This window comes from Lampetra planeri, chromosome 2 (assembly GCF_965212315.1).
Source record: "Lampetra planeri chromosome 2, kcLamPlan1.2.h2, whole genome shotgun sequence".
NCBI classification, from domain to species: Eukaryota; Metazoa; Chordata; class Hyperoartia; order Petromyzontiformes; family Petromyzontidae; genus Lampetra; species Lampetra planeri.
Window position 1 is genome coordinate 154,376 of NC_136108.1, and position 26,351 is coordinate 180,726.

The 26,351-nt window shown below is 53.7% G+C and overlaps 1 protein-coding gene across 1 annotated transcript; it reads left to right on the forward strand.

Moving 5' to 3' along the window:
- Positions 1 to 378: 378 nt before the first annotated feature.
- LOC144733349 (homeobox protein engrailed-2a-like) lies at positions 379 to 21,518 on the forward strand. Its single transcript, XM_078615211.1, has 2 exons — positions 379 to 1,814; positions 21,088 to 21,518. The coding sequence occupies exons 1-2, from the start codon at positions 1,334 to 1,336 to the stop codon at positions 21,516 to 21,518; spliced, it is 912 nt and encodes a 303-aa protein (XP_078471337.1). The 5' UTR covers positions 379 to 1,333.
- Positions 21,519 to 26,351: the final 4,833 nt, after the last annotated feature.

Sequence of the window (26,351 nt, forward strand, 5' to 3'; positions counted from 1 at the left end):
CGAATCCTGTCGGCTCGACGAGCGAGCGGCAGACGCGAGCGTGTGCGTGCACACGCATGCGTGTGCTTGCATGTGCTGCTGTACACGCGTGTGTGCACACGCACGCGTCAGCTCAAGGAGGCCCCGTGGCGAAGTGAACAAGATCAGGCGCATGAAGACCAAGGGGACCTCATTTGCATTTCTCGTGGGCTCGCGGTGACGCGCGGGGAGGACTCGGGGTGCCGGAGCTGAGCCGGGCGAGGGGACGGGGGGACGAGGGGACCAGGGAACTCCCCGGCCGCGAGGACCCCCACTGGGCTCCCCTCTCCCGTCCGCGGCGGGGAGAGGCGGGAGGGGACTCTGCGTGCGGAGTGCCGGAGACGGGCAGGGAGCGCGAGACTGCGCGTGGACATGTGTGTGCCTGTGTGTGTCTACATGTGTCCGCGTGAACATGTGTGTGTCTGTGTGTGTCTACATGTGTCCGTGTGAACATGTGTGTGCCTGTGTGTGTCTACACGTGTCCGTGTTTCTCTGTCAGTATAACTCTGTGCGTCTGTGTGTAACTGTGTCTGTGTGCTATCTCTAAGTGCTTGTGCGCATGACTGCGTGTGTATGTCCGTCTGTCTGTGCGAGTCCTCTTGATCATGTCTGTCTGTGTGATCGCTCTTGTGCCGTGTCCTGTCCGTGTCTGTCTGTCCATGTGCGAGCGCTGGTTGTGTGCGCGTGTGTTCTGTCTGTGTTAGACCGTCAGTCACTCACGGACACACACAGGTAGACGCTCACAGACTCAAACATACACGCAGATGCACGCGTACAGACACAAACGTCGACACGCGCATGCACGCCCAGAAATACACACACAGACTAACAACAGACATCGAAATTCGCCGCTAAATGGTGGTGACGTCACAACGGCGCTTGTGCCAGGCTAGGTGCACAGGCCAACCCATATTCATACATGCACATACGTACACAGAGATGTATATGTAGATTTTGAGGCACACACAAACAGCATACTTACACAGACGGATACACAAAGATAGAGACACACATCCAAGCACATATATACACACAGATATATACGCAAAAAGACAAGGACACACACAAACATCGAGACGCATGTACACAGGCATACGGCTAGATACACAAAGATTCACACGTACAGACGGGCAGACAGACACACACACGTCCACAAACGCGCTCGGATAATCGAATAGGTATATAGATACAGACACACGTCGAAATACAGACAGCCACGCACACGTAGATAGACCGACACACAAACAGACACACAGATAGACACGCAGACCCCCAACCCGCGGTGGAGGAGGGTGCGCTCTCCGCCGCCCCCCCCATGGCAAACGGCGCAGCGGGGGGGAGCCCCCCGCGGGGCGACGCGGAGCCGCAGCAGCCCTCGCCAGCCATGCCCTCCCCGCCCAGCAGGGTCACGAACTTCTTCATCGAGAACATCCTCAGGCCCGAGTTCGGCCGCCGCAAGGAGGACTCCAACTCTGCTCGCCGCGAGCAGCAGCAGCAGGAGCAGCAGCAGGAGGAGGAGGAGGAAGCGAGGGTGCGGAGCGGCGAGAGGGTGCCGGGTCAGCTCGGCGGACTCACCCGACGTGAGAGTCGAGAGGCGGTCAGCGGCAGAGTCGGCGCCGAGTCCTGCGGGACTCGCGACAGCGACTCGTGCACGGAGGACCCCGCGGGAGGCAGAGGAGCCCTCACCCCGGCCCACGACCCGGCGGCGAGCCGCGCTTCGGCGGAGCCCGGCTCAAAGGCCATGCTGTGGCCTGCCTGGGTGTACTGCACGCGCTATTCGGACCGGCCTTCCTCCGGTAAGAAAGGTCGCTTCCCCCCTGTGGCCATCTCTCTGTCTGGATGGATATTCCCACTCCTTCTGAGCAGTTTTCATGCAATGTAAATGCGCATTGTATACATGGTATTGGAGGAATCTAAGCACGATAATTCGACCAGCCTTCTGTCCATCTACGCGATAATAAAACAACGTTTGTTGTTTATGCCCGGAGGACTTTGAGGCCTGACGTTAGCCAGCATAATTTGTTTAAACGAGCGAACACTGGAACAGTTTCCACATTTTGGGTCTCGTCAGCAGAGCCAGGCTTGCTCAGGAAATGCTGCCGGGTTACCCCAAACCCACGGCGGCGAGTAATCCCTCGTTTGATGTCCAGGGTTAGGTTCGCCCCTGTCCTCGTTGGCGTTACCCTCCTCACCCCCAACCCTTCCATGCTATAAACATTATTACTACTACTACGCTGGAAACATTTACAACCAGAAAATATGTATTATTATTCTAGCATGGTCATATTCACACACGAATCGTGGCGGGTCGCTTGTACCATGTCACATAATAAGAATGTACAGCGAGCTGTGGCGTGAGCAAGCGATTGCAGGGCTGCACCTTTGCCTTTACCAAACAAGGTGCAGTGAAGCCAGTCGTGTGTGTTGCACGCCCGTGGCGTCACGCGTGTCACTGCCATTGTCACGGCAAGGGAAATCCGTCCATCGTAGTCCGTGTTCAAATCGGCTTGTGGCTGCCATCATAGTACGTGCACAGGCAAGCGTAACCAACGAACAACGTCATCATCATTAGCCGTGATCAATCCACTGCTGCGTCGACGCCTCCTCTGCCGATGTAACGATGCACGAATCAGCCGCACACGAGCTGAGCTCATCGCTCCGCGGCGAGCGTCCTCTCACGCGTGTTCCTCTCCTTTGGCAGCCATTCCGTTACCGTTCTCGCCCCATCGGCCATGCACGTACGTGTATGTTGAACTTCTTTCGCGCCGTACGTAGCTAACCGTGCTAATCGTAGTTGCGGGGGCCATCATGGTCCATTCTGTCCGTGACGAGTCGTGTCCGAGCCCACGCGTCCCCCACGAGTCACTGTGAGGTCTTCAACTGTTCTCTGCTCCACGCGTTACTATTCCAGTCTCTGTCATTCACAAATCTCCACGCTTATTTCAGCTTTCGTGAAATTGTATTTATCAACGCACATAATACAGTACATGTGATACAAATTAAACACACACCATACACAAACACGCGCACACACGACAGCCGAAAGACACACAAACACACCAGCACGGAGTTACACGCATGAACAGACACACACGATGACACACAGATACATACACGTAAAGACACATACACGCACACGTGGAGACACACATACATGTGAGGATACACATACATGTGGAGATACACACACACAAGTCAAGACACATACACGTGAACACACACACGTGAACACACGTGAAGAAACACACGTGAAGATACACACACACGTGAAGACACATATACACGTGGAGACACACATACACGTGGAGACACATACACGTGGAGACACATATACACGTGGAGGCACATACACGTGGAGACATACATACAAGTGGAGACACACACACGTGGAGACACACATACAAGTCAAGATACATACACGAGGAGACACACACGTGGAGACACACACAAAAGACAAAGATCCCCCATATAGCCTTAACAGATTGCTGTGGCAAGTGCTGTTAGCGATTACTTATGAAGGCCAGCACGGCACACGAGGGGGTGGGTGGCCAGTACCATCCCCAGGCGCCTTTGTATCCCCAGTGACGATGTTTACACACCGCACCAGGTACTCATTTAAGGCTGAGTGGACCTAGGACAGGTCCAAGACCGGTTCAGACACACACACGCATTAAGGCACATATACGTGGAGACACAAACACACACGTGGAAACGTATATGCATCCACGTGCACCCCGTGTTCACGCACCCCCGCGTGCACACGGGGTATATATCGGACACTAAAAACTATGCATTCAATTATTTATACATCTCGTGAATATGAAAAAAGACGAATTTCGATTTGCATGCTCGGTGTGGATTTGTGCATTTCGCGTGTACGGGTTAAATTGTAGAGGTGGTTGTAGGGTCTGAGCAATAGGACGCAATCATTCCTCCATATTTATTAATTCGTTTATTAAATGAAACATTTAAATTATAAAATGTGTCACATTTCATATATGATTCTGTCAACAGACTAACGACAGTTTTTTTCCCGGAAAATGTATTAAAATCCACGTCTTAATTATATTTGCATCTGTCTATCGATATATTAATTTACTTGCCTGTTTATCTGCGTATATATGAATATCCGTCCGTCTATCTGTCTATCTATCGGTACATGCGTCTATCCGAGATCCGTTTTATATTCATCAAGCACAGAATAATAATTCGCGTCGTTTTGGAGAATATTATACAAAGTAAACATCAGACATTTTCCTCCGCGCATCTGTTCCTCCACGTGAACCATAACTGTATATGACAAGGAGGCGAATGTTATGATTATTAAATATTTTGTGGGATGCTACATCGAGAATCAGTGTGCGATGTTATTCGATGAATAAGCTCACGTCGAGAGAAATAATATAGCTAGGGAATGGCGAGTCATGTATGTGCGAATTAGTTACGGCTATAGGCACACATCTGTCTGGTTTTGTGTCTATACCGTGTTGATGTATATATGTTGAACTTCTTTCGCACCGTACGTAGCCAACCGTGCTAATCGGAGGTGCGGGGGAAGGACAACAAACTAAACACAAAAAGCAGCTCTAAAGACATGCGTTTTTAATCTAGATGATTTAAAAGTGCATAGCTCCAGTGGCTTCCTAATATCGGAGAGAGGAGCATTCCAGACAGCCGCAGAAGCGCATTTGAAAGCGCGCAATACGGTGGCCGTCTTTGTTCGATGACTCGCCAAAAGCCGCTGTGATGATTTTACCGGAATTCGCGTGATGGTTTATGTTCTTTGACGAGATCAACAAGGTATTGTGGTTCATTTGTGGCAAGCACTTTGTGTGTAATGGGTTATGTGTGTGTGTGGGCATGTGTGTGTGTGTATGTGTGTGTGTGTGTATGTGTGTATGTGTATGTGTGTGTATGTGTGTATGTGTGTGTGTGTATATGTATATGTGTGTGTGAATATGTGTGTGTATGTGTGTGTGTATGTATGTGTGTATGTGTGGGTGTATGTGTGTGTATGTGTGTGTACGTGTGTGTGTATGTGTGTGTGTGTATGTATGTGTGTGTGTATGTGTGTATGTTTATGTGTGTGTGTGTGTATGTGCGTGTGTGTGTGTATATGTGTGTGTGTATGTGTATGTGTGTGTATGTGTGTGTGGGCATGTAGGGCGCGGTAGTGGAGTGACGCATGTACTGCCCTGCGAAGCCAGAGACCCGAGTTACACACATCGGCAATGGGGAAAGACAAAGGCGCTGGGGCGTGGTTATTGCCACGCCACCCCTCGTGCCTCGTGCCGACCTTCACAGGGGCTCACGAGCAGCACTTTCACTAACATCCTGAGACATTTGTTATTGTATGAAATGTGTTACACGTACACACGAATGCAACTCCACGTGCACATTCACGCACATCTACAAGACACACGCACACACATAATTGCATACAGCCACACACACGGACACACTCATCCACACATAAGCACACATGCACACACGTCTCCGCTTTCAGCGTACAAATATATTAGATTACACACATCAACACACTTCAAGTATATGTTACTGCATATACACACACAGTACATCAATCTCTATGTACATGGCAAGCAGACACAGACAGCGGTCAGGTTTGTGGGTGCTATGCAATTGTTGGAAGCAGTGATCGTTGAACAAAACATACAAGTCGTCAACAAAACCGTGGCGTTACATTTTTTTCACAAAGATCAACAGAGCCACGCGGTCCATAGGCGACCACCCCTAACCCTGACTCCGTGTTGGGGCAAGTATGTATGTTGAACTTCTTTAGCACCGTACGTGCTATTAGTGAGCGCCTATGAAGGTCGACACGACGCATGAGGGGGTGGGTGGCCAGCATCACGCCCGACCGCCTTTGTCTTCCTAGTGGCGATATTTACACACCCATCAGGTACTCATGTGAGGCTGAGATGATATTGGGACCGCTTCAGATAATCGTCGCTGGTGGTTTCCGGAATCGAACTCGGTTCACAGGGTTCCTAGTGCAGCGTGATAACCGCTACACTGCCGCTCCCCATACAAATACATACACATACATACACATACATACACATACATACAAATACATACACATGTGCACACATACACAAAAATACAAACACATGTGCACACATACACAAAAATACAAACATCAACCGCATCGAATTTAACAGACTGTTGGGGCAAGTGCTGTAACTGAACAACAGCCGCAGTTCGCCACTAAGTGGCGGTGACATCGCCATGGCGCTTGAGCCAGGTGAAGTGCACTTTAAGGCCACGTGAATTGTCGAAGGCTCACCGACATGACCCAGCCAACGCAGCCTCGCCTGGCGGAGGAGCTCACTGACTGGGGCTGTGTCCAGATCTTTCATTGAAGGATCTGTGAGCTCCTCCTACAGTCCAGTCCGGTGAAACCCAGGATGGGTCGTATGCAGGCCAGCCTGAATGTTCTAAACCGGCGCAGATGCTCATTCAGAGGGGTCCAGGTTTTGCAAGTATAGAGCAGGGAGGGCATCACGGTGGTGGAGAAAACCTGGAGCTTCGAACGGAGCGACAGGCCAGGGTTGCTTCCACGTAGCACTACGATGCTGATGAGAAGACAATGCACTCACACATATACACACACGCATTTAGATGTTCAGACAAATACGTTCCTACATGGCACTGGGGGTAATTGGCTATGGCCTCGCCCGCGCTTTGCCCGTCTGTCCAGCCGTTCGACTGACTGTGTGTCTTGCTGTTGGTCCGTCTGTCTGTGTGACTGTCTTGCCTGCCTGTGAGTCTGCCTATCCGACTGTGTGTCAGTCCGGGTGTGCGTGTGCGTGGCTGTTCGTCTGTCCGCCTAACTGACTGACACGTGCCACGACTTCGGGTTAAGATTCACCCTCATCCCGACCAATCGGCCAAACACGCGGCCACATTTCCTGAGCGATTCGTACAAACTTGACGGCAAGGAACGATTTAAGACGCAGCGCACAGCCGCGTGGGCTCGCGAGCGCGCGTCGCTGCGTTCGGAGCGCGGATCCGTTTGGCTGCGCCCGGAGCGGAGACCGAACTCAGCTTCTTTTCATCACGAGCCATGCACGCTGCTCTCGGCTGTGTCTGCCGAGACACGCTACTCGAAGAGACGATAACAACACTGAACTCATTAGTCGAGAGCAGAGACAGACGTGCAACGGGACAGGAATATAGACAGGCAGACACCCAGAGAGACAGGCACAATACAATAGAACACGTTAACAAAATATAATAGAGCACGTTAACATTATAATAGAACAGGTTAACATTATAATAGACAGACACTGATAGACAGACAACAACAACCGCCATTCGCCACTTAGTGGCGGTGACGTCACCACGACGCTTGTGCCAGGCCATGTGCACCTTGAGGCCACGTGAAGTATCGAACGCCCGCTGGCAGGAGGTCACGGGGCAGACCCAGGTGCCACGGGTCGACTGACCGAGATGACCGAGATGACTGGCTGATGCACCACCTGTGCCCCCTACTGTACCAACTTGCTGCGCTTTAGCCACCCGGCGCTCCGCTCGTTGTTGTGAGCGTCGCTCCTCCGCCCTCCGTTGTTGTTGGAGGGCGACTGCCTCCAACTGCCCAGTAGCGTCCTTCACGAGCCTTCTCCACTGAGGCCGATCTTGACACCGCTGGTACCAGTCATCGGCAAGTCCACTCAGCTCCACGTCCTCCTGTACCACATCACTCCATCTCTTCTCTAGCCCGTGCCGCGCCCGTTTAGCCCCCTCGATCCGGCCGAACAAAAGCTGTTTAGGCATGATAGACAGACGGACACTGACACACACACACTCATAGACACACTGACACACACACACTGATAGACACACACACACAGACACTGACACACTCACACTGATAGACACACTGACACACACAGACACACAGACACTGACACACTCACACTGATAGACACACTGACACAGACACTGACACACAGACACTGACACACAGTCGGTATAACTTTCACGCCATTTAACTATTGCATTATTATTAAATCCGTTTATTGTTAAACACACGGATACATAACATCGTCTACTATTATTATTATTTTGTTATACAAATGAGCTGGAGTCGCACCGCCGTGGTGTGACTGCTGCTGCGTGCCCCGTGGACTCTGTCTGTCTTCTCTTTGACGTTCGCTCCACGTTGCGGGAGCTTCTTCACCAGCTGAAGCTCTCGGCACGTGGAGCGAAACGTCGGACGTCATGCGAGGAACACTCGGTAGAACACGAACGCGCATGGGAGGGAGGCTTGGGACAGGGCGCGGCCGAAGCGTCCACGGACGCCCCCCGCGGCCCCTGTGCCGACGTCTGCGCGTTGCACGGCACCCACACGCGGCACCCTCACGCGGCACCCTCACGCGGCACCCTCACGCGGCACCCTCACGCGGCACCCTCACGCGGCACCCTCACGCGGCACCCTCACGCGGCACCCTCACGCGGCACCCACACGCGGCACCCACACGCGGCACCCACACGCGGCACCCTCACGCGGCACCCTCACGCGGCACCCTCACGCGGCACCCACACGCGGCACCCTCACGCGGCACCCACACGCGGCACCCTCACGCGGCACCCTCACGCGGCACCCTCACGCGGCACCCACACGCGGAACCCTCACGCGGCACCCTCACGCGGCACCCTCACGCGGCACCCTCACGCGCCCCTTGTCCCTCACGACGTGCGCGTGCCTACCGCCATGGCCACACACACACATATACACACACACATATACACACACACATATACACACACACATATACACACACACACATATACACACACACATATATACACACACACATATACACACACATATATACACACACACATATACACACACACATATATACACGCACACATATACACACACACACATATATACACACACACACATATACACACACACATATGCACACACACATATACACACACACATATATACACACACACATATACACACACACATATATACACACACACATATACACACACACATATACACACACACACATAAACACACACATATACACACAACAACAACAACAACCGTCATTCGCCACTAAGTGGCGGTGACGTCACCACGACGCTTGTGCCAGGCCATGTGCACCCTGAGGCCACGTGAAGTGTCGAACGCCCGCTGGCAGGAGGTCACGGGGCAGACCCAGGTGCCACGGGTCGACTGACCGAGATGACCGAGATGACTGGCTGATGCACCACCTGTGCCCCCTACTGTGCCAACTTGCTGTGCTTTAGCCACCCGGCGCTCCGCTCGTTGTTGTGAGCGTCGCTCCTCCGCCCTCCGTTGTTGTTGGAGGGCGACTGCCTCCAACTGCCCAGTAGCGTCCTTCACGAGCCTCCTCCACTGAGGCCGATCTTGACACCGCTGGTACCAGTCATCGGCAAGTCCACTCAGCTCCACGTCCTCCTGTGCCACATCACTCCATCTCTTCTCTAGCCCGTGCCGCGCCCGTTTAGCCCCCTCGATCCGGCCGAACAAAAGCTGTTTAGGCATGCGGTGGCTGGGCATGCGGGCTACATGACCCAGCCAACACACACACACATATACACACACATACACATATATACACACACACATATATACACACACATATATACACACACATATATACACACACACATATATACACAAACACATATACACACACACACATATACACACACACATATATAACTCGCAGGCACGACTATCGTGTCCACGTAACTTCCCACGAGATTCACATTCGAGGAGCAATGTCTGTGCAAGGAGTCTCATCTCCCCGTATGAGCGCGGGGTTTTATTTGGGTTCTCTGGTTTATTTACTGCTTAAATAATAATAACAATAATGATTATTTACTGCCTAAATAATAATAATTATTTACTTGCTTAAATTACAATTTACTGCTTAAATAATAATCATTATGATTATTTACTTGCTTAAATAATAATTCTTATTATTACAGAAAACCCGGCAATCCGAACTCGATTCCAGACCACAGCTAACATCGGTGACGAATATCTGACACGGTACTTGGCCTCCCCTAGGTCGACTCAGCCTTAGATGAGTACTTGCTTCAGTGTGTAACATCAGCAGTGGGGAGACAAAGGCTGCCAGGCGGGGTGTTCGCCCAAACAGTCTTGTGGAGCGGCACAGGGAGTTCTTGGCATCCGTCTGTATATACCGTGCACATGCAGTGTGCCTTGCCCAGTGCGATACCCACAAGAGCTACTGCTTCCCATATAGATACATACACAAACACACACACACGTGCACATGCAGTGTGCCTTGCCCAGTGCGATACCCACGAGAGCTACTGCTTCCCATTACCATTCCGTCTATGTGTACATAGATACATACAGGCACACACACGCACGCTCATATATATACACGCATGCATATTCACTCATATACTAGCCATGTACACACACACACGTGTACACACACGTGTACACACACACACACGTGTACACGTGTACACACATACACGCGTACACACACAAACGTGTACACACACACACGTGTACACACACACGTGTACACACACACACACACGTGTACACACACACGTGTACACACACGTGTACACACACACGTGTACACACGTGTACACACACACACACACGTGTACACGTGTACACACATACACGCGTACACACACAAACGTGTACACACACACACGTGTACACACACACACATGAGCGCAGACGTATGACTAACCGGTGGGTGCGGTGTCACACTCCACGGGAGGCGATTTGCTCGGTTCACCGACGACAGCGTCGTGTGTTGTGAGCAGCCAGAGACTCGGAGCAGCAGCAGCGCTGTAGAACTCTAGGCCAGGCGTGCACAGTGAGTGTGCACCGTGAGTGTGCACCGTGAGTGTGCGCCGTGAGTGTGCGCCGTGAGTGTGCGCCGTGAGTGTGCGCCGTGAGTGTGCCCCGTGAGTGTGCATTGTGAGTGTGCATTGTGAGTGTGCATTGTGAGTATGCGCCGTGAGTGTGCGCCGTGAGTGTGCGCCGTGAGTGTGCATTGTGAGTGTGCACCGTGAGTGTGCACCGTGAGTGTGCGCCGTGAGTGTGCGCCGCGAGTGTGCGCCGCGAGTGTGCACCGTGAGTGTGCGCCGTGAGTGTGCATTGTGAGTGTGCACCGTGAGTGTGCGCCGTGAGTGTGCATTGTGAGTGTGCACCGTGAGTGTGCACCGTGAGTGTGCGCCGTGAGTGTGCGCCGCGAGTGTGCGCCGCGAGTGTGCACCGTGAGTGTGCGCCGTGAGTGTGCATTGTGAGTGTGCACCGTGAGTGTGCACCGTGAGTGTGCACCGTGAGTGTGCGCCGCGAGTGTGCGCCGCGAGTGTGCACTGTGAGTGTGCACCATGAGTGTGCACATCGCGTGTACACACAAATCAGCCACCGCGCTGTGGACTTTGGGGGACATTGGTAAATGTTCGTTATCGAGTTGTTCCACTATCGTTGTGAGCCTCTACTGGACGACTGTGCTCCACACATCAGCTGTCGAGTCATTCGAGAACATCCTTAGGATTTACATCAGTTACTCAACCACTGCATGCTGCGGTACCCATACATACACGAAGACAAACACACACACGCATACACACACAAAGGCAAAGATCCCCCATAACGACTGAACAGACTTGGGGCAAGTGCTGTTAGCGAACACCTATGAAGGCCGGCATGGCACACGAGGGGGTAGGTGGCCAGAACCCTGCCCGGCTGACTTTGTCTACCTCATGGCAATGTCCACCCACCTCGCCAGGTGGTCACTGAGGCTGAGTCGACCGAAGAAAAGCCCAGGACCGGTTCAGATGTTCGTCACCGGGTTCGTGGCGTAGTACCCGAACCATACATCATTTACGCAACCACACACAAAGGGATATATCACTACTACACATGCATACACTGTACACGTAAACGCACATTGATATAACTACACAAACATAGAGAATTTTACAAACACACATTCCTGGGTCCAATGCCTTGCTCGATGTGCAGCGTGTGTGCTCTCGCCTGTCCTCAGGGCTCTCCGGCTCCCTTCTCCTCCTCCCAGAGCTCGCCCCGCGCGCTCACGATGCCATTGGTGTTGGTCAAACATCCCAATGTGAACAGCACCCCCCTGAAAATTAGTATTTGGAATCAGTGTGACTTTCCTGGGTAAATAACTCGTTGTTATTGTTACCGTATAAGTAAGTTTGACAGTTTAAGCCATTTATGTTAATTTGACAAAAACCTGATGTCTCGACGTTTATTTTGTGAGTTCTGCCACGGAACATAATCTCATGCCGACGTCCACTTCTCATTAACTATGATTCACTGCTCTCAGGGACAATATACAAAGCGCGTGATTAATAGAGCTCAACTACCCCATGCATCATCATGAATATCATCGGGTCTCAGGGTGTTAGTATTACAGATACATACATTTTTATAACCAGGTAAGGAATGATTGAGGCAGCACGTCTACTATATTGTTATGAGGGTTATTTAAAAAATAAAATAATCTACCAAACGATGTGAATATATGCAGTCTCTAAAGTACCGCAGGAGTGCGGTGCTACATGTGGACTGTTCTGTTTGGCGCTGATATCGGAGGCGTCTGGAGCCCTTCTCAGCAGTGGGGGGACGAGGAGTGGCGCGCGATCCCCGCTCGCTTTTCGTCACCCTGTCCCGACGCGCACCGTTGCGCTTCCTTTGCTGTCCGCTCAATGTGGGCCGCTTTGGCACTCGCAGATGGCAGTGAGGCGGTGGTGGCCGAGCGATTCGCTCTCGCCGTTAAACGTTGTGTTTGTCCTCCAGGGCAGCTTCCGCCCTCCAAAAACACGCAGACAAAGATCCCCCCTTTCGCCTTAACAGACTGTTGGGGCAAGTGCTATTAGCGAGCACCTACGGAGACCGACACGGCACACGCACAACACATACACACTGACTGGCACGAACCATAAGCGGAATGATGGCCAAACGAATGACCCTATTTCAATACATCTATAGATGCACGATGACAAATACGTGTCACAAAGTGGATATAAACTACACACAGTTGCATGCGACGCGGCTCACACGAGAAGCAGCTCTCGTCTCGAGCCTCCGCGCCGAGGCTGCCCGGGCGCACACGAAGCCGGGGACGGCCCCAGGCACTCCGCGAGTCGCCCGGATGACGTCACGGACGACATCGTGAACGGGAATCTGCGGGAGTGAAACGGACCGGTAGCAGCACTGAGCAGCGAGGAATGGCGGCGGCGGCGTGCGGAGGCCTTCATTCAGCAGTGGATAGACAATGACTGCTGCTCATGACGATGACAATGTACTGGTGACGTAGCAGTGACACTGATGTTATAGTGACGCGATTTAGCTCCATTTTAACATTATTTTTTAAATCTCGAAGCTTCAACGCTGTATCTGACATGTCGAGACACACAGTCCGGGCGCTTGGGTACAAGACGATGATAATCGAGTCTCAAGACTTCCCAACAGGGTCCTGCTGCATTGAGACGTTTGGTCATTTCCATGAAGAAGAGTTTAACTCGCGTGATGTACAACCCAGTGCCCAGAGACAGCCTCCACCCAAATACGAGATAGTAACACTCAAAATACCCGCACAGATAGATTTAAGAGTCCACGGAAATTGGCACGCAACCGGCCACGTGGTTCCGCGGTAGAGCGAGCGGTTAGAAATTGAGACGACTACGAGTTCAACTCCTGGTTGGGGGGGATTGACTCAGCACATCATCCCTCCCTCCGGGATCGATACAATTGGTACTACTTTGTGTGGAAGATCAACAGTGGTCGTCCTCTTGATAGACTTGCTCCCGTCAAAGTAATGTGGAATTTCAAAAACTGGCTTTGCACGGCTGTAAGCAGGAGATAAGGACACACATCTCAACGCTCATTCGAGCAGTATTTCAGTTGTGGACGATTCCCGTGTGAGCGTGAGTCTCCCTTATAAGTGCCACGCAACCAGGCTGACGCCTGCTTGGCGTCGTCCGAGATGCGACGAGATGGGGCGCGTGTCGAGGGGATATTTTGTCGCGAGGGCTCCGTGGGACGCAGCCATCGCGTGAGACGCGCGGGGGGCCGCCTCCCTCCCTCCCTCCCCTCTCCCTCCCCTCCTCCCTCCCCTCCCTCCCTCCCTCCCCCCTCCCCTCGCGTCCCCGCGGTCTCGCGCTGCCGTGGGGCTCACGCGACGCCGGCGCATCCCGACACGAATCAGAACGGCGGAGGGGTCAGGGACGCGCTCCTCGTGAGCGACTCTGCCTGTGCGCTGTGAATGGATCGTGTGTTTGTTGAACCTCTTTCGCACTGAACGTAGCGAACCCTGATAATCGGAGGTGCGGGGGAAGGACAACAAACTAAACACAAAAAAGCAGTTCGCTCGTCCTTTTCGGCAAATCGTTTAATCGGTATCTGTAAAGAGTTGGGCTTCGCGTTGAAGTCAATGCGCGTGCAGTTACCGGATGGATTATTATTATTATTGTGTCGTAGGTTCGCGACGCATGGCGATGGCTTGGGGAGGCCTTCATCCAGCAGTGGATTGCGCATGGCTGCTGCTGGTGATGTTTGTAATGAATGTTTGTTGTATGTAATATATCTTTATTTAGAAAACATCAAATTAGCCGCATGCATTTTTGTGGACAGTCGTCTTGTGAGGCAGAGTGCTGCTAGCGAGCTCCAGTGAAGGCCGGCACGGCGCGCGAGGGTGCTGCTGCCAACAAGAGGCACTGCACGCCCGGCTGCCTTTGTCTCCCCAGCGCGGATGTTGACACAGCGCCGGGGACCTATTTAAGGCTGAGTTGACCTAGGGGAGGCCCAATATAGGTTGAGATATCACTCGCCCCCTTCAACCAGCGGTGGATTGACAAAGGGCTCCACGTTTTTGTTTTATATCAACTCGAACGTGCGCGCGCGTGTAGCGTATTGCGTTAAAGCACCGTGCGTGTTACCGTGTTAGAGTGCAAAGACTGCCGTGCATGCGGGGCGGTGCCGGTCACGATAACCTCTGTCGCGTGGCCAATCCCGACCTGACGAGTTGCTCGCTAGCAACACTTGCCCCAGCAGTGTGTAAGGCTACACGGGGGTATTGTATATAATGGGGGGGGGGGGGGGGGGGGGGGAGCGGCGGCAGTGTCGTGGTTCGTGCACTGCGGCACGAGAGCAGTTCCCCGGTGCTGCTGCTGCAGAGGCGCGCGCGTCGCTTGGAGCGCGGGACACTCCGTGGCCTCGTCACGCGGAGTGCCCCTGCCGAGGTGTCGTAAACTCCCCGCGTGTTGACGACAGGCGCCGTTATTTGCTGATTACTGCACTGCCCATGTGTGTGTATTGAGTGGGGAGCGGTGGCACAGCGGTTAGCGCACCGCGCTATGAACCCGGCCATCCGGGTTCGATTCCCGCCCACGGTCAACACCAGAGACGATTATCTGGACCGGTACTTGGTCTTCCCGAGGTCACCTACCTGCAGTCGAAATCGTAAATTTTTGTATTGTTCTAATTATTCTATGAACTATTATTTGACTCGGCTATGTGTTTGCGCTAATTAAATATTTATAAGCCTTCTAGAGTACATATACAGACGTGGGTTATGACTGGCTGGCATTTTAGAATGTTAAATAAATCATAATAAACGTTGAGATGTTGTGAGGGGGGTCTATAGGATTAGAGGGTATCCATAACGCTATATCCATAGCCATGTATCCCTACCCTTAATATAATCCTAACCCTACCGCCAACCCCATCGCCCGACAGGACTCAGCCCACTGATCCCATCGCCCGAAGCGCGGCAGCCCAATCCTGCGCCCCACCCCCACCCCCGCGCATGCGCCGTGCGGCTCTGCGCGGATCTTTGTTCGCAGCGATCAAAACGTCACTCTGCGTTAGCGGCGGCGCGCAGAGACGCGCTCCCAGTCCCCTCGTCCCCGCTCCTCCCTCTGTCCAAAGCACTCGCTGCTCTCACCCTCTCTCTCCCCATCTCTCGCTCACTCCCTCCAGCGCTCTGTCTCGTCGACCACATTGTAGCCGTCCCACTCTCTCTCGAGGTCCCCCACTCAACGTAAAGCTCGCACTCCCTCCAGCCCTCCTTTCAATGTACCCAACTCTCCCACTACTCTCCCACAGCTCTCTCACCCGCTATCCCCCTCTGAGTCCCGCTCTCTCGGCCTCCCCCTCACTCTCTGCCGCTCTCTGAACCCCGAGCCCAGCGGGGGGCGGCTGCTGGAGCACGTGCCCCCCACCCCTGGCCACCGTTCATTTTATCAAACCCAGACGCTGCCCCCCGCGGGAGCCCCCCCCCCCCCCACTAACTTTAGAAGCTATAATAATGTATTTTTAAATCAGTCTCTTATTACCCAGTCGTCAGTCTGCTGCTCGCACAACTCAATCGGAATTCATTTGCACCCCACAACCATCTCCCCTTAGTTGGCCCTAAACCAGGGCATATGATTATAGGAAATATGGTACAATAATATGGGATTATCATGCATATGCAGACATTGCACCCTCGTGTTAGTGCGTTACGCGGATAATCCCAACTCAATGCCAGCCCTAGAAGCGCTCCGGGAAATATCGACTGAGAAATGAGGCCTCGAGTTTAGACAACAAACTCATCATGGCCCCCCCCACTTGTCCGTCCACCCTCCTCTCGCCCCCTCCACCCCCTCTCGCACCCCCCCCCTCCACCCCCTCCACCCCCTCTCGCACCCCCCCCCCTCCACCCCCTCTCGCACCCCCCCCTCCACCCCCTCCACCCCCTCTCGCACCCTTCCATGCACAGACGCGCACAGTGCCACATTGCTTGATGTTGGCTCCCTGCCCTAGCACCACGACCTTCCTCTCTGCCTCTGCTCGGCTATCTCCTTACAAAATAAGCCCTGCCGATTCTTTCTGTACAGCCTCTTGAATTGGAGTTGCATGTAGATGCTGGCAAATCCACATCGTGTAGCATGGAATAGATGATGATAATAATAATAATGTATACGTTCAAAGCACATTTCACCCGTATCTCGCAAAGTGCTGCGCATCTACACGCTCACGTGTGCTTGCCTGTGTACGTCTCAACGCACGTGCAATCTTCATTCATTCACCAAAGCCCGTCGGTGCAATGCCATCCAGCCAAGACAGTCTCCGTAGACTGCCAGGAATGTGCCCTTGGCGGGCGAGTATTCAGGACAAAACACGCACACAAGCAGTCACGCAGAATGTATCGACTCTGACCAAATATCCCCCGAATAGTATTTGACAGACGTGGGGAAAGTTCTGTTTGCGAGCGCCTATTAAACTAAAATACGTTTTTTTTATCGTACCAGGTATCGCTATTTTTCAGAAGCGACCTGGCTCCAAATGAGAGCTCAACGAAGTAGCGTATCATGTGGAAATGTATAGCAAGGCCGGTGGGGCGTACGAGGGCGTGGTGTGGTCAGTACTACGCCACTCTATCACTGTGCACCCCATGGCCTGGTAATCATCACCAGCACGTTGGTCCGTTACCACTGTATCCACACAACATCGATGATGCACGCTGGGTCCAAACAAGAACATCTGTTGCACTGCCCAGTTGCCGGCTAGCGAGTATGGCCCACGTGCTTGATATCAGCGCCTATCGTGGACCTGGTTTGCCCCCTGAACACCGCCTTGTTGTTATTTGTCACCCGCGAGATGCACGCCATTCAAACGCACGCCAGCCTGGTCCCAGCTGATGAAAGTAGCAAGCGAGCACCCCGCCCCGAACCCCCGCCCACTCCCCCGCCCACTCTCCCCGCCCCCTCCCACGTGCACGAGAGATATGGCCGCTACTGCTCTGGTAGCATTGGTGGCCCAGTCCAGCCAGACCTCGCCAGAAGCCCTGGCCGACTGAGGAGGTGTTCCAGCTACCTGAGAAATAGCGGCAGGCCCAACCTCACCGTCTACAACGTCCCGTGTGTAGACGGAGTGTCACGGGCAGCACTGGCTACTGGCAATCCAGAGGCTCGTATGAATGTAGAACTTCTTTGTATGTATGTAGAACTTATTTGTGTATGTACGTTCACCTTCTATCGCACTGTACATAGCCAACCGTGAGAATCGGAGGTTTGAGTCAACCTCGGGCGTGTATCGTGGGGTAAAGTGTGGGTGCTTCCTAAGGTCTGTTCAGCGTGGAAGAGTAGACCACATATTATCGAGTGCTCTCACTCGTGGCGTGAACCATGCTGACGGATTACAGCCAGCAGTTCACCTCCCTGTACAGAGATCGTCCTAGGAAGATGACATCACCGAGTTAAGTCTGAAGTCACTGGAAAACAAACAAACCGATGTATCCACACACGCGCCACGGGTGTTAAGTGCGGTGCCAATAGTGGTTGTGTTTGTTCAGGAGCAATTAATCTGAATCGTGGTAATCTTAGAAATGCAATGAGCCAAATTGAGGGACCAGTGATTACGAGACTTTGTTCGTGTCCAGTCATTGGTGTCTGGGATGAGACTTTCTTCTTCACTTGAGAACCCGGTTTAACCACAGGGGGCTGAAGCTGGAATTGACCCAGGTTCTCAGCTCGTGACCTCAATTGCCAGGTCACACAGAGGGTGGCTCCTTGGCACGTAACGATGTATTGATTCATGAACATCGATTCTCGAGAGTGTGGAAATTAATTTAATTTACAATTCATGCAGACGAGATGCTCGCGTTAAACCTGGGCTAGAGGAGTGGCCGGACCTGGAACACGAACACAGGGAAATGAAGAATCATGCGAATCAGAGGGCAGTACGAGATCAATAAATGTGTTTGTCCTGAAATCAAATCGCGATCTCGAATCCTGACAATTCATCGCTTTGCTTCGACAGATAATGTCTCTCCTACTTCCCCATGCTCCTGTCACTGCTCCCCGTGCTCCTCTCACTGCTCCCCGTGCTCCTGTCACTGCTCCCCGTGCTCCTCTCACTGCTCCCCGTGCTCCTCTCACTGCTCCCCGTGCTCCTGTCATTGCTCCCCATGCTCCTGTCACTGCTCCCCGTGCTCCTCTCACTGCTCCCCGTGCTCCTGTCACTGCTCCCCGTGCTCCTGTCATTGCTCCCTGTGCTCCTCTCACTGCTCCCCGTGCTCCTGTCACTGCTCCCCGTGCTCCTGTCACTGCTCCCCGTGCTCCTCTCACTGCTCCCCGTGCTCCTCTCACTGCTCCCCGTGCTCCTCTCACTGCTCCCCGTGCTCCTGTCACTGCTCCCCGTGCTCCTCTCACTGCTCCCCGTGCTCCTCTCACTGCTCCCCGTGCTCCTGTCACTGCTCCCCGTGCTCCTGTCATTGCTCCCTGTGCTCCTGTCACTGCTCCCCGTGCTCCTGTCATTGCTCCCTGTGCTCCTCTCACTGCTCCCCGTGCTCCTCTCACTGCTCCCCGTGCTCCTGTCACTGCTCCCCGTGCTCCTGTCACTGCTCCCCGTGCTCCTCTCACTGCTCCCCGTGCTCCTCTCACTGCTCCCCATGCTCCTGTCACTGCTCCCCATGCTCCTCTCACTGCTCCCCATGCTCCTGTCACTGCTCCCCGTGCTCCTGTCACTGCTCCCCATGCTCCTGTCACTGCTCCCCGTGCTCCTGTCACTGCTCCCCGTGCTCCTGTCACTGCTCCCCGTGCTCCTGTCACTGCTCCCCGTGCTCCTGTCACTGCTCCCCGTGCTCCTGTCACTGCTCCCCGTGCTCCTCTCACTGCTCCCTGTGCTCCTCTCACTGCTCCCCATGCTCCTCTCACTGCTCCCCGTGCTCCTGTCACTGCTCCCCATGCTCCTGTCACTGCTCCCCATGCTCCTCTCACTGCTCCCCATGCTCCTGTCACTGCTCCCCGTGCTCCTGTCACTGCTCCCCATGCTCCTCTCACTGCTCCCCGTGCTCCTGTCACTGCTCCCCGTGCTCCTGTCACTGCTCCCCATGCTCCTCTCACTGCTCCCCGTGCTCATGTCACTGCTCCCCGTGCTCCTGTCACTGCTCCCCATGCTCCTGTCACTGCTCCCCATGCTCCTCTCACTGCTCCCCGTGCTCATGTCACTGCTCCCCGTGCTCCTGTTACTGCTCCCCGTGCTCCTGTCACTGCTCCCCGTGCTCCTGTCACTGCTCCCCATGCTCCTCTCTCTGCTCCCCGTGCTCCTGTTACTGCTCCCCGTGCTCCTGTTACTGCTCCCCGTGCTCATGTCACTGCTCCCCGTGCTCCTGTCACTGCTCCCCGTGCTCCTGTCACTGCTCCCCGTGCTCCTGTCACTGCTCCCCATGCTCCTCTCACTGCTCCCCGTGCTCCTGTTACTGCTCCCCGTGCTCCTGTCACTGCTCCCCGTGCTCCTGTCACTGCTCCCCGTGCTCCTGTCACTGCTCCCCGTGCTCCTGTCACTGCTCCCCATGCTCCTCTCACTGCTCCCCGTGCTCCTGTTACTGCTCCCCGTGCTCCTGTTACTGCTCCCCGTGCTCCTGTCACTGCTCCCCGTGCTCCTGTCACTGCTCCCCGTGCTCCTGTCACTGCTCCCCGTGCTCCTGTCACTGCTCCCCGTGCTCCTGTCACTGCTCCCCGTGCTCCTGTCACTGCTCCCCGTGCTCCTCTCACTGCTCCCCGTGCTCCTGTCACTGCTCCCCATGCTCCTGTCACTGCTCCCCGTACTCCTGTTACTGCTCCCCGTGCTCCTGTCACTGCTCCCCGTGCTCCTGCCAAGCCTCACTGACCACCCTCGCACTCCACCTGGGACTGGTTGCAGCCTTTGCTGAATCTCAGCCGGAAGAGCCCAGAATGCTGCCGCGGGATGATGTTGACCACTCCACAGACATCCCGCCTGGTGTTGTTCTCGCGGCTCGTATTTCGTCTTCATAGAATTGATTGTAGGAATGCCGGGACGAATAATAGGAGATTCCTATGGATAGGCGGACCTTGTACGCCGATAAGCCCACTCCAGGCCAGCCTTAACAGAGTAGCCGGAGGTATTGATTGCGGAATGAAGCCCTGCGTGTTCTACCTGCAGCTACGTGTTGCCAACCGCAGGTGCAGGCTGCTCAGGGCCAGGGCATTGAGTGTGGCGTTGTGCGCGCGTTCCAGGCCCGCGCAACCGCAAGCCCAAGAAGTCGGCGGGCGGAGTCGCGGCCGGAGTCGCGGGGGGAGGCGGCGCGGCCGCGGCGGCCGCGGCGGCCGCGGCGGCCGCGGTGCCGCCAGCCGGGGCCGCGGCCGGCGAGGAGAAGCGGCCTCGGACCGCCTTTTCGTCCGAGCAGCTGTCGCGTCTCAAGGCCGAGTTCCAGGCATCGCGGTATCTCACCGAGGCGCGGCGCCAGGCCCTCGCCCAGGAACTTCAATTGAACGAGGCCCAGATCAAGATCTGGTTCCAGAACAAGCGCGCCAAGCTGAAGAAGGCGAGCGGAGTGCGCAACCCGCTCGCCCTGCACCTCATGGCGCAGGGCCTCTACAACCACTCGGCGGGCTCCGGGGGAGCCAGGGGGGCGGCGGCGGGGGGGGAGAGGACGGACAGCGAGTGACGCGGGGGGGGGGGGGGGTGAAGAGGGGCGGCGGTGGGGGGAAGGTTGACGGAGGGAGGAAGAAGAGTCCGAGGATGATGTTTTGTTTTGCCGTGTCGTGTGAACTCGCAGATTCGCTCGCTTACGATGAATGCACTCGGGTGATCACTCACTCACTCGTTCACGTACTCGGCTATGCACTCACTCAAACACCCATGTGTTTACGCACCCACGCACTTATTTACAGACTTACTCAACATTTAATTCACCCATGTGACCCTCTCCATCCCACACGCTCACCCGCACGTTCACATTCAACACACACACACTCATCTATAAACACACCACATATATTCACACTCACACACATTCACAGTGACACGCACTCTCTCACGCACAGGCGTTGCGAGGCACAGCGCGCGCGCCTGCAGCCGAGCGTTCAGCCAGCGGGGCCGCGCTAAGCCTCGTTGCAGTGTTACCGACAGGGTCCTTACATCGGCCTCTTCACACTACCGACAACTGCTTACCGGTTTGCTGTACGTATCTAAATGTGTATCATTAAACGTAACGCGTTTGGCTTCTAAACTGAGAAACGAAGGGAGCTGCCACAGTGGACTAACGGTGAGCAACACAATGGACTTCATCTCCCGGCGCGGCATTTGAAACAGCCGCGTGTGTTCACGCAGCGGTGCAAACGGCTTCTCCGCACTTCACTCCATCGGCAGGGTCGCGTGTGGCGGGGTAAAGTGTGGGTACGCCCACCTCTTCCTACACAACATAATACAGGACACGGTTACCGACCGGTTCCTGACTTTCGGAACCGGTAACCAATTACCAAAAAGGTTATCGGTTTATCGGGTACCGTTGAGCAACCCTCGGTGGTATTAGTATTGTAATACACGTCGCCTCTGCCTCAGTGATTCAGGAGCTCAGCCTCGGACCGCTCCGGCTGAAATGAAGCCCTGGAGAGAGTTACACTGAGGAGTGAAATATAAATTATGAACAATTTACTGAGCAAAGAAAATTACGTTTCAGGTCGTGGGCCTTTTGAAGTTTTTAATTTACAAGATAAGACTGTTGGTCTTACTTATAATATAATTACTATATAATGTGGCTTTATATGTCGTATAAATGTAACCGCATCTAAAGACCCGACAGGAAGAGCAGCCGGTATATTTATTGCGTAGAGAGAAAGTGGCAGGAACAGGAATGGATCTCTGTGTGAGTCGATGGGTTTATGTGTGAGTCTATGGGTCTCTGTGTGAGTCGATGGGTTTATGTGCGAGTCGATGGGTTTATGTGTGCGTCTATGGGTCTCTGTGTGAGTATATGGGTCTCTGTGTGAGTCGATGGGTTTATGTGTGAGTCGATGGGTTTATGTGTGAGTCTATGGGTCTCTGTGTGAGTATATGGATCTCTGTGTGAGTCGATGGGTTTATGTGTGCGTCTATGGGTCTCTGTGTGAGTCGATGGGTTTATGTGTGAGTCGATGGGTTTATGTGTGCGTCTATGGGTCTCTGTGTGAGTATATGGGTCTCTGTGTGAGTCGATGGGTTTATGTGTGCGTCTATGGGTCTCTGTGTGAGTATATGGGTCTCTGTGTGCGTCGATGGGTCTCTGTGTGAGTATATGGGTCTCTGTGTGAGTCGATGGGTCTCTGTGTGAGTATATGGGTTTATGTGTGAGTCGATGGGTTTATGTGTGAGTCTATGGGTCTCTGTGTGAGTATATGGGTCTCTGTGTGAGTCTATGGGTTTATGTGTGCGTCTATGGGTCTCTGTGTGAGTATATGGGTCTCTGTGTGAGTCTATGGGTTTATGTGTGAGTCTATGGGTCTCTGTGTGTGAGTATATGGGTCTCTGTGTGAGTCGATGGGTTTATGTGTGCGTCTATGGGTCTCTGTGTGAGTATATGGGTCTCTGTGTGAGTCGATGGGTTTATGTGTGAGTCTATGGGTCTCTGTGTGAGTATATGGGTCTCTGTGTGAGTCGATGGGTTTATGTGTGAGTCTATGGGTCTCTGTGTGAGTCTATGGGTTTATGTGTGAGTCGATGGGTTTATGTGTGCGTCTATGGGTCTCTGTGTGAGTATATGGGTCTCTGTGTGAGTCAATGGGTTTATGTGTGCGTCTATGGGTCTCTGTGTGAGTTTATGGGTCTCTGTGTGAGTCGATGGGTTTATGTGTGAGTCTATGGGTCTATGTGCGAGTATATGGGTCTCTGTGTGAGTCTATGGGTTTATGTGTGAGTCTATGGGTCTCTGTGTGAGTATATGGGTATCTGTGTGAGTCGATGGGTTTATGTGTGAGTCTATGGGTCTCTGTGCGAGTCTATGGGTCTCTGTGCGAGTCTATGGGTCTCTGTGCGAGGCTATGGGTCTCTGTGTGAGTCTATGGGTCTCTGTGCGAGTTTATGGGTCTCTGTGTGAGTCTATGGGTCTCTGTATAAATCTGGAGAGAGATGCAGTCAGTCACAGGCAGAAGGTCAAAGGGAAGGTCCTGAATCGGGAGTTCAAGACTGCAGGGGCAGCAAAGCCGCATGAGCCGACTTCCCACGGAGTGAAGCTTGACTGGGGGGTTGGGTAGAAATCCTTACGAAGGCTGGTTGACCGAAACGTCGAATCTTCTCAGAGATACCCTTACCCCGTATTATTTATATTGTTGTCACACGTTAGACCCCGGCTTTAGCGCGTGTAGTATTCACTTTGTGAGTGTAGCTATAATGATGTCGTGTTTATGATTTGACAAACGCGATCACAAACCAAATGAAGAATATTTCTCTCTTTAGTTACGACTCTCACGATCGCGGTGCACGCCTCGAATAGTGAATGCCGAGTGCACGTGCACACACCCGCCCCCTTTTGTCAATCCACTGCTGGATGAGCCCCCCTCGCCCCCATACGTCGCATGGGTCGTTGGGGTTATTCGACCATGCTTCTCCACGCTGGTCAGTGCTGGTCGGTGGAAGGCGGGGGAACTTAGATTGTGTGGCAGCATAGACGTGCAGTACAACTGTTTTGTATGTTGCCGTTCTGCCCTCTGGTGACGACGTAGCAGCAGCCTGTAGTACCTGTTTTGCACGGTGGTTGCCCATCCTGGCACGAGAATAATTCACGGTTTCTGCATTTTGTATTTGTATTTTCCAATATTACCTCGAGGGTAAAATGTCGTCATGGTGTGGTGATCAGCACACTTGACTTGCAATGCAAGTCCTGTCCCACCGCCTGTGCCTACCCTGCGGCGTAGATTGATACAAAGCATTTGATCGGTGGCTCATGTGTGGTGGGGTAAAGTGTGGGTGCGACTACCTATTTTAAAACGTCTGGTCAGCGTGGAAGAGTAGGCCAAAGCACCCTGCAGAGAGAACTCTGTAGTGGGGGACATTCTGCTCGCAGTGGCTTGAGCAAGGAATTGCAGGGCTGCACCTTCACCCCGTCTCTCTGGGGTCATGGTCGGAACCAGAGAGTCCCACCGAGGTGCAGAGAGGCAGCGGCTCTCCAATCGAATCGCGACAATCGAGTTGCGGCCCCGATTCGGCGGTTGTGGCAGCGGAGTCGCACGGGCACCGGCTAAACAACAACAACAACAACACCACTCACCACCATCATTAGCGCTGTCTTTTAACGGACATACAGCGAACGTGAATGACGTTTCGCACAATGGTCCTTCTTCAGGGCAGAGGGAGGATAAAGAACGAGTGACTACTCGTCATGAGGCATGGGGCACCTCTACGCGTCATCACAGGGGCCCAGAGACTCCACAGCGGAGTCGTCTCCCGCGCTGCCGACCCCGCCGCTCCGCCTGCTGCTCGGCGGCCGCGACTGTCCCCAGGGCTGCCTCCCCTCCCCTTGGGCTGCCTCCCCTCCCACCCCCTTGGGCTGCCTCCCCTCCCCTTGGGCTGCCTCCCCTCCCCTCACCTCGGGCTGCCTCCCACCCCCTTGGGCTGCCTCCCCTCCCCTTGGGCTGCCTCCCCTCCCACCCCCATGGGCTGCCTCCGCTCCCTTCCCACCCCTTTGGGCTGCTTCCTCTCCCACCCCCTTGGGCTGCCTCCCCTCCCCTCCCCTTGGGCTTGCCTCCCCTCCCACCCCCTCGGGCTGCCTCCCCTCCCCTCCCCTTGGGCTGCCTCCCCTCCCCTCCCACCCCCTTGGGCTGCTTCCTCTCCCACCCCCTTGGGCTGCCTCCCCTCCCACCCCCTTGGGCTGCCTCCCCTCCCCTCCCCTTGGGCTTGCCTCCCCTCCCACCCCCTCGGGCTGCCTCCCCTCCCCTTGGGCTGCCTCCCCTCCCATCCCCTTGGGCTTGCCTCCCATCGCCAACCTTTCTCGTGTCCGCCTGCTCTCACCTCTTCTGTGCCCAAGTCCACTCACGTCACCCAACAGAGATACACAAATGGATGTATCGTTAATGTTACAGAGCAATGCAAACAGAGAGATTCAACTCACTTTTATGAATACATCATGACACGAGATATAGTTACGAGGGTAATGGTTCGGGCAATGACTCTTCTGCAGAACGCAGAGCAGAATTTTGACTTACTGACTGAGAGTAGAATTGACCGACTTGTGGTTAACTTTTTCAAGGATAACAAACGTTACAGTATCTTAGTTAACTTTATAAATATAACAAACATTTAATTTGGATCTTTCGGTAAAGTCACGTAGATAGGTTTCAATTAATAAAAATAAAATAAACAAAAATCTACGACGTTTTGATCACAACACAAGCGATCGTCATGTTTTTTTCATCCTGATGACGATCGCTTGTGTTGTGATCGAAACGTCGTATTTTTTTTTTATTTTTTTTTATTAATTTGCACCTATCTATGTGACTTTACCGAAAGTCTCAAAGAATATGAATTT